This window comes from Dendrobates tinctorius, unplaced genomic scaffold (assembly GCF_039654945.1).
Source record: "Dendrobates tinctorius isolate UK_male_01 unplaced genomic scaffold, ASM3965494v1 ptg000086l, whole genome shotgun sequence".
Taxonomy (NCBI): Eukaryota; Metazoa; Chordata; class Amphibia; order Anura; family Dendrobatidae; genus Dendrobates; species Dendrobates tinctorius.
Genome location: NW_027361754.1, coordinates 65,514,590 through 65,529,795, shown reverse-complemented (window position 1 = coordinate 65,529,795; position 15,206 = coordinate 65,514,590). Strand labels below are relative to the sequence as shown.

Here is a 15,206-nt window from a genome sequence, read left to right as displayed (position 1 = left end):
TATTTACATGTCCCGGTTCTCCGAGTCATCTGCCGGGACATCAGACCTGTCTTCGGACGAGTTTGAGGTCAATGGCATTGTGGGATGCAGAGTGGTGCGTGGTAAAAAGATTTATTTGGTGGACTGGAAGGGTCATGGTCCAGAGGCTCGGACCTGGGAGCCAGTGGAGAACATCCACGCTCTGCTCCTTATTGCGTCATTTGAGCGTAGCGAGGCTCAGAAAGGAGGGGGCCCTGGGGGGTTAATGTTAGGCGTCGGGTTCCTGCCGCTGCGCAGCAGGAATCCCGAGCCTTGCATTCGGCGGTCTCCCATTCCTCTTCAGCCGAAGAGGAGCCTGCTCAGCAGACTCGTCGATCCCAGCACTCTGCTCAGACCAGCTCTATGGGCTTGGTTGCTGCTGCCACCTCTGGTCCAGCTATAGCAACGCATGCTGGTCAGGAGCGAGCCACTCCAGGGACCAAGTCCTCCTTTCGGTCCACTGAGCAACCCCATGGGACGATCTCTCATTGGAGATCGGAGGTCACATGCTCAGGTCCTTCTCCAGCTCGGATTGGACCATCTGAAAGGTCAGGAAGGTCCAAGAAAGGACGCGGCTATAAAAGGTTCGCATGGCCGCTCGGCCATGCGCTAGTATAGACTGCATTATCAGACTATGAGGAGTGAGTGTAGTATGCATGTATGAATGTCTCTGGTGAAAGACTCATTAAGAAACCCCCTACCCTTGGTACGCATGTGTTGTGCAGCCTAACCTGTTAAGCGCTCAGGCTAAGGTGTAGGTAGGACAGAGTCAGAGACAGGCATCAGTGCCCACTGGTGGCTCGGCACGCCACGGTGCACGTGCTCGATATTCCATAGTCAGCATCTATAGTGGCATCCGCAGCTGCGACGCCACGCACTCAGAAGGTCTAGAGGGACTCTGACCCCGTGTCCTTGGGGCAGAGTTCTGTGACTGCTTTCTGTTCCGCGGTAGCGCGGCTCTGTGAATTAACAGAATTCGCTTCTGTTCACTACTGGGTGACGTTAACCCACATGTGACCTTTTCTACACTGCTTTATACTTCCACCATTAGTAAGCAGCAGTTTACCACCCCTGCACGGTGGACCCCAGGCTGCGAACGCTCCTTACTATTATTTTATTATTTGGTGCGTTCTGCCAGCCCTAACAGGATCCCTCCTCGGGTCTGTATCCCGTCCAATGAACCATGTACTGGAGGGAATTTCAGACCCTTCAAAAATCCACGATCCTCTGTACTTCCTACCCTAAATCTCCATTGTCAGGAACTGGAGGCGGTGTGGCGAGACAGACAACACAGAAAAGACAAATTCTCTTAACAGGTATCTATAGAACACATTAGGGACACGAAAAGACTGGAGAAGTTTTTATGTAATAGCCCGGGCCCAATCAGACACACCTTAGCTAAAACCTACTCTATGTTGATGGACCCCCCGGAGCCGGTCGCCCCCTTCTTTCCTTGCGCAGTGGGAGAGAGATTTAAATATTTCTTTTAAGGAAGATAAGAGAGCTCAAATTTTTACCCTTGTACACTGTGCCTCGATTAGCTCTAGGTTCCAGGAGGCTGGCTATAAGATTTTGTCCAGATGGTACAGAGTGCCCTTGAGGTTGCACACCATGTTTCCGGAAATTGACCCCAACTGCTGGAGGTGTGGAAGGGCAGAGGGCACGGTTTTCATATTCTCTGGCAATGTGACGTTTTGCAATCATTTTGGACAGGGGTGTGGGAAATTATTTGTCGGGTTACGGGCTGTTCCGAAAAGTTTACTCCGGCTCTGATACTACTCCAACATAATGAAATCCCTCTCCGGATCTCTAAATCCTCTGTTGAAATTTTTGATCATGCCTGCGAGGGCTTGCATCCCGGAGAGATGGAAGAGTCCCGCTCCTCCAACCATAACTCAGTGGATCGCAAAAGTCAATGAAATTATGTATATGGAGGACCTCACCTCATCCATACATGAATCATACCCAAAGTTTTGGGCTACTTGGCTTGGATGGATGGATTTTCGAAGCTCTAGTGAGTATTGTGATCTAATGGTGGAGGCAAACCCCCGTGAGGTTAACTGAACACATCAGGCTGAGTGGTGGACTTGGTCGGGTGGGCACTCCTTCCCACTCGTTTTTTCCTTCCCTCCCTTTTTTTCCCTCTCTTGTCTCGGTTACTTATTTCCCCCCTCTCTCTTTTTTTGCTTCAACTGCTGGATTTCGTTGTGAGTCTTTAAATAAAGAATTATAAAAAAAAAGACTGGAGAAGTTTTAATCTGAAGTAAACCGGATTATCGACCTTCAAAATCTAGTATGAGCCAATAAATTTGGGACCCATTTTTACCAATGGAACTTTCAACTTAAACATTTTTGAAGATACCCAAACCTTATCCCCTACCTTAAAGATGGGACCCAACAAGCGTTTCCTATCAGCTTTTCGGTTTTGATGAAATTCAGCCACCCCAATATACCTCCCTCCAGACATATCCAAGTTTCTGTATGGCCACCTCTACTTCAGGACTATCATAACTCATCCTAGAGAATACATCAAAAACGGCATGAAAAACATAATTGCAAAAAAAAAAGGCAAAGTTCCAGTGGATTGATTGACCCAACTGTTAAAGGCGAAGTAAACAAGAGGTAAAAATGAAGAACAGTCCTGCAGAGCTGCAATGAGACATGTTAAATTCTGTTCCAACGATTTCACAAACAGATAAAGAATTCTTAATATTATACATGGCCGGCTACCAAAATAGTCTAGCAATACCTCCACGAGTAGCAGTAGCCCCATGATGACCACTCAAGTTGGAATCAGGAAACTCCTGAAATAGGGTATGCTGTCCATAAATGTCAGTGGCTGGATGAAAGATGCAAGAGTCTGTCTGGATCTCAGAAACTCGCTCAGCTTTTATGCATACACACTGATTACAAGCAAACAGGTCACAGGTCAGGATGTCACAGTACCTTTAGTAGCCATTCAAACCAAATTGTATCAACTTCTGTGCATGGTATAAGACCAAAATCATCAGGGTATGGGAACTTTTGATCAGGGTCATTTGTATGTTTTGGGTTGTCATTATGATTTAAAAAGAGAAAACACGGTAGTTTTACAATAAATGGCTTCACCTAACCACTAGTGGAGAAAAAGTTTTGGTGTTATCATTCATATTCTCTGAAAAAAAGGCTAAGAAAGCAAAAATTCTGCTGGGGTATGTAAACTATTGAGCACAACTCTATATACAGTTGTGGCCAAAAGTATTGACACCCCTGCAATTTTGTCAGATAATACTCAGTTTCTTCCTGAAAATTATTGCAAACGCAAATTCTTTGCTATTATTATCTTCATTTAATTTGTCTTAAATGAAAAAACACAAAAAGAATTGTCCTAAAGCCAAATTGGATATAATTCCACACCAAACATAAAAAAGAGGGTGGACAAAAGTATTGGCACTGTTTGAAAAATCATGTGATGCTTCTCTAATTTGTGTAATTAACAGCACCTGTAACGTACCTGTGGAACCTAACAGGTGTTGGCAATAACTAAATCACACTTGCAGCCAGTTGACATGGATTAAAGTTGACTCAACCTCTGTCCTGTGTCCTTGTGTGTACCACATTGAGCATGGAGAAAAGAAAGAAGACCAAAGAACTGTCTGAGGACTTGAGAAACCAAATTGTGAGGAAGCATGAGCAATCTCAAGGCTACAAGCCCATCTCCAAAGACCTGAATCTTCCTGTGTCTACCGTGCGGTGTCATCAAGAAGTTTAAAGCCCATGGCACTGTGGCTAACCTCCCTAGATGTGGATGGAAAAGAAAAATTGACAAGACATTTCAACGCAAGATTGTGCGGATGTTGGATAAAGAACCTCGACTAACATCCAAACAAGTTCAAGCTGCCCTGCAGTCCGAGGGTACAACAGTGTCAACCCGTACTATCCGTCGGCGTCTGAATGAAAAGGGACTGTATGGTAGGAGACCCAGGAAGACCCCACTTCTTACCCCGAGACATAAAGTTTGCCAAAACTTACCTGAAAAAGCCTAAAACGTTTTGGAAGAATGTTCTCTGGTCAGATGAGACAAAAGTAGAGCTTTTTGGGCAAAGGCATCAACATAGAGTTTACAGGAGAAAAAAAGAGGCATTCAAAGAAAAAAAAACACGGTCCCTACAGTCAAACATGGCGGAGGTTCCCTGATGTTTTGGGGTTGCTTTGCTGCCTCTGGCACTGGACTGCTTGACCGTGTGCATGGCATTATGAAGTCTGAAGACTACCAACAAATTTTGCAGCATAATGTAGGGCCCAGTGTGAGAAAGCTGGGTCTCCCTCAGAGGTCATGGGTCTTAGAGCAGGACAATGACCCAAAACACACTTCAAAAAGCACTAGAAAATGGTTTGAGAGAAAGCACTGGAGACTTCTAAGGTAGCCAGCAATGAGTCCAGACCTGAATCCCATAGAACACCTGTGGAGAGATCTAAAAATGGCAGTTTGGAGAAGGCACCCTTCTAATATCAGGGACCTGGAGCAGTTTGCCAAAGAAGAATGGTCTAAAATTCCAGCAGAGCATTGTAAGAAACTCATTAATGGTTACCTGAAGCGGTTGGTTGCAGTTATTTTGGCTAAAGGTTGTGCAACCAAGTATTAGGTTGAGGGTGCCAATACTTTTGTCTGGCCCATTTTTGGAGTTTTGTGTGAAATGATCAATGTTTTGCTTTTTGCTTCATTCTCGTTTGTGTTTTTTCATTTAAGACAAATTAAATGAAGATAATAATACCAAAGAATTTGTGATTTCAATCATTTTCAGGAAGAAACTGAGTATTATCTGACAAAATTGCAGGGGTGTCAATACTTTTGGCCACAACTGTATATGAGAGAGGAGAGAAGAGAGAAAGAGAGGCGCGAAAGAGAGATGGAAGAGATAGTGGAGAGAGAATATGATCAATCCATTGTTTGATCATTAATTAAGGCTTACCTATAGTGGGTACAGGGGCTCTGGAGCTTAATTGGGGCCCAGAAGGTCCCCTTGGCCTATATGAGAAAGCCAATACAATTAAAGACCCATGATAGTTGGGGGACGCTTTGGAGATTTTAATTATTAATTAAACCGATACAAATTATTGATCCTGACTCCCGTTACACAACTTTGCTTATCTCCTCGACAAACAAAAGTTTTGGGTGATTGAATTTTGACCCCTGATCTTTTGTTTCCATATGGACGGTTTACAGACCATACACAATAGACAGCTGGCCGAAATCGATGGATTTGGCCCATTTTTATCTAATGTGTATGGGGGCCTTAAAGTAGCACCTTTACTGTGTGGGAAACACAAGTGGAAAATACTACTGATACACTGTTTTGCACTATGAACTGATGAATCACGGGTGCGAGAGAGGGTGATGGTGTTCTGGGTGAATGGAGATGAAATGGGAAAGGGAATTACTACAGGTAAAAAAGGCGACACCTTGGAGCCACTGGATCTATGTAATTCCTCTGGCACTGACTCCATCTGATTAGTATTTTAATCGATTGGCGCAGTTTGCACAGTAGTAATACTCAGCCGATTGCCTGTTTGGTATATATGTTAAAGGTGTTTTTCCAGTGCGATGGGATAAGGGATAGCCTATTTGCCTAATGGGGTCTGAACACTGGGCCCTTTGCCGCAGAGAATGAATGAAGCATAGATGACAGACTGCTACTCCGTTCAGACATGGCCCTGATCTCAGGATCAGTCAGACCCACAACATTCAATAAGTAATGCCTTATTGTAAAAATAAGGGAAAAGATATATTAGGAGATAGTCCTAGGGTTTCTCTGTAGAAGATGCACAAGAATTAGCCACGCTGTCATTCTATGGGGCTCACCCTTGGTGCCACATCTGATAAGAGTACAAGGACAAAAATCATGGTACTCCAATTATGGGATATGTTGACCACCATTGATCTGAAGTGTATGTAGAGCCAACAAACCTATTGGTGACTGCGAGGGTCAGGCATGATGGATTCTATCAGGTCTGATGTTTTTTTCTCCGGGGAGATAAGCAGTGCCGACAGTAGCCATCTTTCTTCTCTGAGCCACTAAAAATGCAAATCAGAAACTGGTCAGCCAAAAATCTCTTTCCGGCTGATAACAGGGAACATTTGAGTGCATTCAATCACACGGCAAATGTCTCAATATTTCTTTGTGTTTTTAATTTTCGAGTATTTGCTTTGTCCTTATGGCACTTTATTATAAAAGCCAAAAGGCATAATACCCTAATAAAGCTCAAAAAGTCAAAGTATTAAAGTGCATGATATGACCTAGAAATAAAGTTACTCTAGAAGTCCACAGCGAGTTTTGTTAGTACCGTTTCCGATTAGTCATGTTTCTGGGACCGTTGGCTCCAGTCTCAGTGGGTACCACCTTGTGGAGCCTTTTGTGCTGTATAAGACTGGTGCTGTGACTGAAGCCCTTCCCGCACTCCGTACAGGCGTACGGCTTCTCGCCCGTGTGCGTTCTGTAATGTCTCACCAGGTTGGAGCTATTGGTGAAGCTCTTATCGCAGTAGCAACAAGAATACGGCTTCTCGCCCGTGTGTATCCGCTGGTGCTTCATATACGTGGCGTACTGGACAAACCCCTTATCACATATGGAACATCTGTAGGGGGTCTCTCCTGTGTGTATTTTCTGGTGGACCTTCAGATTCCAGTTGTCCCTGAAGCTTTTCCCGCATTCGTTGCACTGGTAGGGTCTGATCCCACTGTGCGTTTTCATATGGACATTCAGCATGGCCAGGGTCTTAAAACACTTCCCACATAGGCAACACCTGAATGGTCTTTCTATTTCATGCGGCGGGGGTGCTGGGGGGACTTGGAGGATGCTCGATAGTTCATTGTTACCAGGGGTCTTCAAGATGGGCGGCTTTGGAGGATAAAACGTTTCTTTCTCTACAATCCCAGGGACACTTCGGGAACAGTCCACGTATTTGCAGATGTCAAACTGCTTGTAAGATTGTGCTTGTAGACCCCCAGAGTTCGCTCTTCTTAGGACAATGGATAGCAGACTTTCCTCTCCTTTGCCGGCTTGGCCGTCATCATGCAACGTGGAATTCTCATCTGGTATTTGGTGGCTTTTTGGAGTATTGTTCTTGGTTTTTGTCATATTCTTGGATGGAGGTGACTTATTGCAATCAGGGGTGAACACTGCCTCAGTTTTTATTTCTGTAACATTTTTATCTGTAGAGAGAGATACAAGGTAGGAAAGACCATGTTTAATTTATTCTTCAGCCCGCCTGCACAGCTACAACCTGGAGCCAAAGACCATGTTCACCTTTGCAAACAATTTTATTTACTGCTTCAGTGCATCTAAAATTAGAAATTAAAGTAACTTTTGCAAATAGTATTGGATGAAAAATACTCCACTGTGTCGTGTCTACAGCTCTGACATAGAACAATGCTTCTCCATGGTAATAGACTACAAACATTCAATTGCTTTGGACAAACAGAAGTAGCAAAGGCAGCCACAGATTGGCTACACGGCTCATGTGGCATAACAATGTCACACAAGCCCACAAACATGGGGTGCAGACTTCGCAGGATTAATGCCGGTGTGGGAGGTTTAAAAAAAAGGGGGTTATGCAGATAGTGGACAACCTGTTTAAGCGAAAAAAGTTAGGAAAGCTTTAAATGTAGCTTTCTACCTTTACACATGGCCTGTAATACTTTAGGAGCTACTTCCGACACTTCATCCACCTCCTTGATCCAAATGGAAAATTTGGGATTGAAAACGAGATGACTGGCTACAAACACAAATAGGTTCAATGCCAGCAAGACCACCCTGGTCAGGTGTCACAACCGACTGCATACATAACTTTACTAGAAATACGACCCCATCTTTGCATAAGGTCTCTAATATTATGGAGAATAGAGGTTCCCATTACCCCAACCATCAGCTGCAGCATCACAAACATTACACGGCCTCCATTGCAATCATTAGACCTTCCTTTCAATGCACGGATGCGTCGGGTCACTCTGTTTAGAGTCGCAGAAGATCCAAACTCACAGACCACCAGACATCAGACCTAAGATGGCTACTTGGAAACTTCTGTGACAAGAAATTTTCTACTTCAAGCAAAAAGAATAATCAGCTCTCTCATGGAAGAGAGGATTCCCCAGATGCACGAATAAAGCCTTGTAGTACGGTAACTGATAAGGGCGAAGAAAATCCAGCAAAGGGGTCCTAAAAATCCATCTTTATTGGATGTCCACTAAAATCCAAAAATTAGAAAACGCAGAAGGGTTTCTGACATACATTCTTACTTATTGCATGACAAATGAATAAAAGACTCACGCAAAGAGTACGGACGTATGTCAGAAACGCATCTGCGTGTTTTTTTGCCGTTTCTACAAGACATTTCCTACCCACATTTGAGCATTTGTGTGTGGTATGGCAGCTTAGTCCCATTCACTTCAATGGAACAGAACTGAAATTCCAGGCACAACCAGGAGGACAAGTGTGGCACTGTTTTGTTTTTTTTTTGTGGGGGGGAAGCAACCATGCTTTTCTACTCCTGGACAACCCATGAACCATACCGGGATGATAATATGTATATTTGGCTTTGGTCCATAATATTATAAAAAATTACCTTTTTTTGTTTCTCGAGTGAAATCTTCATTGCTGTGAAGATTTTTCATATCTTCTTTCAATTCTTCGACAAGTTTTTCTTCTTCATTGATAGGTACATCAGATATTTCAGATGGAAATTCTGCAATACAAACATTTCTCATTTATTAAAATACTTCAAAGGTAACTCCGACCTCTCATAAATGGCTCATCTTTGGGGGGTCAAAATCGCCACCGATCACTAGAACTTATAGGTGGCAGCTGTTCCGACCCTTTACAATGACACTGACTTGAAGACTTTGAGCATTTTTATAAGAATTATGGATTTCAAATGGGCTTTAATGCTCAGTGAGACTCACTGGAGATAAGTCAATGGAAGCTGAACTCCCTCTCTAGTGTCTATCCATGAGGGTCCTGGGCCCCCAAAACATCAAATGATATTGAAGGTTGTCAGACAAAAACAATTTCTTTCCAGACAGTGATGGCTGATGGTTGGAGCTGTGAAAACTTCTAATCTGAATATTAATTAGAGACCTAAGTGATTAATGAAAACACTGAAGGGTCAGATGCCGCCTCTTGGCTATATCCTGTCCTTTACATCATCCTCTGCAGAGCTTTATGAAGCAAGTAGTGACAATGGTGGCATACCCAACTCCGATTTAAAAGACACATCTTCTCCATCCTTCTCATCATGCTTGATTCGGAATATGATATCTGGGCTGAGGCCAGAGGCCCCTGGTAAATCTTCAAGAGAGAGGAGAAAGGAGAGATTTGTGAATTAAAATATTTATTGCGCTATTTATCCCAAATAAGTGGCGATATAATAAAAGTTCTGCCACTAAATTAAGCAAACCCTGGCTCCGTGGTGACCACAGATATGATTGTGTTAGATGGCAGGACTAGATTGCATAAAATCTCTAGTCTGCATTGATATTAAATAACGTTGTGATGCACTTTGGACGTAATCCAAATTTGCAGCAAACCGCATTGCGTTGCAGCAATTAATCTTGGGAATCAAAGTAAAAGGTGATCATATTTTAGCTGGCCTGAAGGTCTCCATGCACATTAGACTAAAGATGGCTGAGCCTGTCAATATCGATGGTTATAGCCTATAGTCTAATGTGCAATGATCCAGCATGTCCATTTTCAGACTATCGATCTTTTTGATCTCCATGAAAAAAGCTCCCAACCAAAAGGGTCAAAGAGCGGCTCCTCTGTATGGCGGAGTCGGGAGAGATGGCCGTCAGCCGACATATAATCTAACATAGTAATCATGCAAATTCATCCGCTTTGACCTTTTCCTTGCACAGTGCCACTTTACATTTGTCACACCAGTGAACGGGCAGAGAAGGGGTCCCTCTGCTTGGACCCTAACAATCAGGCTAAAATATATAAATGTGGCCTACTAGTTCTAGTTCATATTCATACCCCCTTCATTTGGATTTATCACAAGTGCTGCAGAATATGTGATTTAACGAACTGCCAAAAATGGAGCAAAATGTGACAAAATGGCACATTACGAGACATTTGGCACAGTTATCTGGGTATATTAGACATGGCCAATACAGTCATGGCCAAAAGTTTTGAGAATGACACAAATCTTATATTTTCACATGATCTGCTGGCCTCTGGTTTTTATGTGTGTTTGTCAGATGTTTTTATCACATACAGAAATATAATTGCAATCATATTATGAGTAACAAAAGGTTATATTGACAGTTAGAATGAGTTAATGCAGCAAGTCAATATTTGCAGTGTTGACCCTTCTTCTTCAGGACCTCAGCAATTCTCCCTGGCATGCTCTCAATCAACTTCTGGATCAAATCCTGACTGATAGCAGTCCATTCTTGCAAAATCAATGCTTTTATTTTGTCTGAGTTTGAAGGTTTTTGTTTGTCCACCAGTCTCTTGATGATTGACCACAAGTTCTCAATGGAATTAAGATCTGGGGAGTTTCCAGGCCATGGTCCCAAAACCTCTATGTTTTGTTCCCTGAGCCATTTAGTTATCACCTTTGCTTTATGGCAAGGTGCTCCATCATGTTGAAAAAGGCATTGTTGATCGCCAAACTGCTCTTGGACGGTTGGGAGAAGTTGATCTTGGAGGACATTCTGGTACCATTCTTTATTCATGGCTGTGTTTTTAGGCAAGACTGAGAGAGAGCCCATTCCCTTGGCTGAGAAGCAACCCCCACACATGAATGGTTTCAGGATGCTTGACAGTTGGCATGAGACAAGACTTGTGGTAGCGCTCACCTGGTCTTCTCCGAATAAGCCGTTTTCCAAATGTCCCAAACAATCAAAAAGGGGATTCATCAGAGAAAATGACTTTACCCCAGTCCTCAGCAGTCCACTCCCTGTACCTCTTGCAGAATATCAGTCTGTCCATGATGTTTTTTCTGGAGAGAAGTGGCTTCTTTGCTGCCCTCCTTGAGATCAGGCCTTGCTCCAAGAGTCTCCGCCTCACAGTGTGTGCAGATGCACTCACACCTGCCTGCTGCCATTCCTGAGCAAGCTCTGCACTGCTGGTAGCCCGATCCCGCAGCTGAAACACTTTTAAGAGACGGTCCTGGTGCTTGCTGGTCTTTCTTGGGTGCCCTGGAGCCTTTTTGGCAACAAGGGAACCTCTCTCCTTGAAGTTCTTGATGATGCGATAGATTGTTGACTGAGGTGCAATCTTTCTAGCTGCGATACTCTTCCCTGTTAGGCCATTTTTGTGCAGTGCAATGATGACTGCACGTGTTTCTTTAGAGATAACCATGGTTAACAGAAGAGAAACAATGATGCCAAGCACCAGCCTCCTTTTAAAGTGTCCAGTGGTGTCATTCTGACTTAATCATGACAGATTGATCTCCAGCCCTGTCCTCATCAACACCCACACCTGTGTTAATGGAGCAATCACTGAAACGATGTTAGCTGGTCCTTTTAAGGCAGGGCTGCAATGATGTTGAAGTGTGTTTTGGGGGATAAAGTTAATTTTCTAGGCAAATATTGACTTTGCAAGTAATTGCTGTTAAGCTGATCACTCTTTATAACATTCTGGAGTACATGCAAATTGCCATTAGAAAAAATGAAGCAGTAGACTTTGTAAAAATTAATATTTGTGTCATTCTCAAAACTTTTGGCCATGACTGTACAAGAAGACATGAATTCTTACCTGTAGAAGGAAAACTAATGCCTTTGTGGTCTTCCTTCTGGCTGCTGACGTAAGGCCCGCGATCACATCTTATCCGACAGAGCACGTCTGGATGGAGAATGGTGTAACCTTTGAATGAGAGGAGACAGCGAGATCGCTCTGCATAGAAACGTGAGGAAGTGCATGAAAAGTGTGTCGTTCTGAAAAGGCCGAGATGTTATTATTACAGGACCCCTTTCAAAAAGTAGTCTGAGAAGATCCAACCTCTTATGGCGCCGATCAGTTGATCACTACCCCTTGCAAAAAGACGATTTTGCAGGGCGTCTGTTGAACATTTTTCCCCGAGGCTACTAATAGGACAAGGGACTGCCTTTATGAGATAACCCCTTTAAATGGTCTTTGTATTTTCCGGCAGCTTGATCTTATATGATAGATAATTTGATTAACAGTGAATCTGAAAATCACTCTATTTAAACATTAATGTTGTCTTATCATCTAAAAATTGGAGATGCCGAAAAGGAATATAGTGGGTGGAGCGGGTCTTTGTCTAGGCTCCTTGACTTCTGACTGTCACGCTACATACATGAATAAAAGACAGTCTTTCATTTCGGGGCAGACAAGCTGTTGTGCAGTGTTAGGAGCAATGTCTGCTGGGAGAGGAGGGGAAAAAAGTTCACCAGCTCCTATAGTGCTGGCAGAATGAACACAAAGCGCCTAATCAAAAAAAAAAAAAAAAAAAAAAAAAAAAAGAGGATGCCAAGTTACAAAACATGATTATATAGACAGTTCCTGGACATATTAAACTGACATGAGCACCAAATGCAGTTTTAACTTGGAGAATGAGGTGGGCACTGCCACGTTTCAGAAACCTTGAACGGGCAAAGAAATATCTGCAGGAACATATCTGCTGCATGTGACCCCATACAAGAAATGTGATTGCCCCATGTGAGAGCTCTACACATTCATGGATTCTGAATCCAGGATTATTCTGGACTCAGTAGGCCCTTATTAATGAGAAGAAAGAAGCAAAATGACAAGTTACGCAATATCAATTACTCAGGGTTCTCAAGATTTCCGCTGGTTGTTTATTGGAAACATTCATGGTTTATAAAAATCTTCCCCAGGTATGTGATGGTCAAACAGTGATAATGGCCATTATAGGACACCATTCTGATCACAGGACTATAACGTGGCCAGAATCTTCACGTGACCACGACAGACTATCAGACTAGGTGATGGAATACATTATGTATGAAGGAGGACGAATCCTGGTCACATCCACTCACAACTACCTAAAGACAGTAAAGCTGCGTGAATGTCCCTCATCACATTGCCGTACAGTTCCTTCTGCCAGGGGTCTAACTGGCTCCATTCCTCTTCTGAGAAGTACACCGCCACTTCCTTAAACCTCACGGTTGTCTGAAATTATAGAGACGAGATAAAAACATAAAAGATATAACTAACTCCCCAACAGCAGGCTCGAATTTGCCGATTGCTCGTAACACTAGGTTCACAAGTCCGACATTCACAGTCCGAGTACAGACCGGCCGCGGGTCTCCTGATCCCAAACTCTACAGCCTTGTAGATGTCTAGAAGGTTGTTGAGTTCGGGTAACCAATCTGAAGATTGCGGTCTGTACTTGGACTGTGAACGCCACAGGGAGACACATCATTCAATGCACCCATCAGCAAGCCTGTGACGTAATCACGGGTGGCCAGTTGGTTACTTTGTCAGGAGTCTGCTGAAGACCTCAATGCTTGTCATTAAGGAGCTCTCCTCAAACACTACTTGTGGTTGGGCTTCAAAGGAGACCATGATTTTTACTATATGCAGCAATAGTGTGGAATTGCTGTATATAACACAAGCGATCAGACGATTGCAGGTTATAGTCCCCTAAAGGGACTAAGAAATAGAATGAAAAGTTTAGAAAATATGAGAAAAATTTAAAAAAAAAAAAACATAAAAGGTCAAATTACCCCCCATTTTTCCTATTAAAAATAAAGATTAAAAAAGTAAAAAATACATGTATGTATTATTGACGCGTTCAGAATAGTGCAACCCATCAAAATGTAAAAATAATTAACCTCATTGGTAAACACCGCATACGGAAAAAATTCAAGAACGTCAAAATCACGGTTTCCTGGTGGCTGCAACACCAAAAAAAATTCAGTATCGACCAATCAAAAGGTCATATCTATCCCAAAATGGTATCAATAAAAACTACATCTAGGCCCGCCAAAAATAAGCCATCACATAGCTCCATCAACCGAAAAGTGGAACCATTAGGGTATGTGCAAACGTTGCAGAAAATTTCTGCACAAAAACCTGAATCCCTTCCCAGAAACCGCACCTATTTTTCCGCGGCGGTTTTTGTGCGTTTTTTGAGCGGTTTTGATGCGTTTTTGATCCATTTTTTACCGCAGCGGTTTCTAAAAGCATGGGAGAAGCCTAAACCGCGGAAAAAAACGCAAAATTAATGTGCATGCTGCGTGTGCACACAAAGTGCAAAATGCATAGAAATGACTGTGCAGCTTATTTTTAGCGGTTTTATAGTGAAAACCGCGGTAAAAACCGCTAAAAAAACGCTGTGTGTGAACACAGCCTAAGGGGTCACTGAAAATGTTGACACAAACCAAACTTTTTTTTTTCACCACTAAGGGTATGTGCACACTTTGCGGTTTCTGCTGCGTTTCCGCAGCGTTTTTGGCTCTGCAGAAACGCAGCAGATTCTGCTGCGTTGTACAGTACCTTTATTTCCTACCTTTCCTACCTTTATTTTTCCGCGCGGTTTACAATCCGCAGCATGTCAATTGTTTGGTGCAGAAACACTGCAGTTTTACACCTCATCCATTATGAGGTGTAAAACCGCAGGGCAAAACCGCAGAAAAAACGCAGATAAACCGCAGCACTTTGTCCTGCGGATTTCCTGCAGTTTTCTCTACAAAATCCGCAGAGACAAAAAACTGTGTGCACATACCCTTAAATAATAAAAAACTAGACATGTTGGGTATCCCAGTAATCATATTGATGAGGAGAATCATATTGAAAGGTGATTTTTACCACACAACAGTAAAAACAGTTCCTAAAAAATCATCAGAATTGTGTTTTTTTATAATACGAATAGTCCCACTCAAAAGTGCAACATGTCACGCAAGACCACATTTGGCTATGTGGACGAAAAATAAAAAAAGTTAAAGATTCTGAGAAGAAGGGGTGAAAAAAAGAAAATGCATAAATGAAAATTGGCAGCGTCATGAAAGGGTTAACCCAAGTCTCAGCTAAAACTCACCAATGTAAGGCTGGTTTCACATTAGCGTTTCTGTGCGCAGCGTATGATCCGCATGCGTCATGAGTACATATATTTAACATTGTGTACGCAAGGACATGCGTTGGCATGCATTTGCATACGCATGCGTCATTTCGCTTTGTCCGGCGAACGCAACATGTTGCATTTTTTGAAGTGTCAATTATGCG

At 42.9% G+C, this 15,206-nt stretch overlaps 1 protein-coding gene across 5 annotated transcripts in view; it reads right to left on the bottom strand.

Moving 5' to 3' along the window:
* Window positions 1-6,166: 6,166 nt before the first annotated feature.
* The window catches only part of LOC141097964 (uncharacterized), a 28,132-nt gene continuing 19,092 nt past the window's right edge, over window positions 6,167-15,206 (bottom strand). For 3 of the 5 annotated variants that reach the window (XM_073585518.1, XM_073585521.1, XM_073585517.1), the window contains 5 exons: window positions 13,025-13,151; window positions 11,754-11,891; window positions 9,246-9,341; window positions 8,620-8,739; window positions 6,167-7,210 (listed from right to left, as the gene is read on the bottom strand). In XM_073585518.1, the coding sequence (XP_073441619.1) occupies window positions 6,336-7,210; window positions 8,620-8,739; window positions 9,246-9,341; window positions 11,754-11,891; window positions 13,025-13,151 (1,356 nt within the window). In that variant the 3' untranslated portion in view covers window positions 6,167-6,335. The remainder of the gene's footprint in view (window positions 7,211-8,619; window positions 8,740-9,245; window positions 9,342-11,753; window positions 11,892-13,024; window positions 13,152-15,206) is intronic. The other 2 variants (XM_073585520.1, XM_073585519.1) reach the window with 2 other exon arrangements.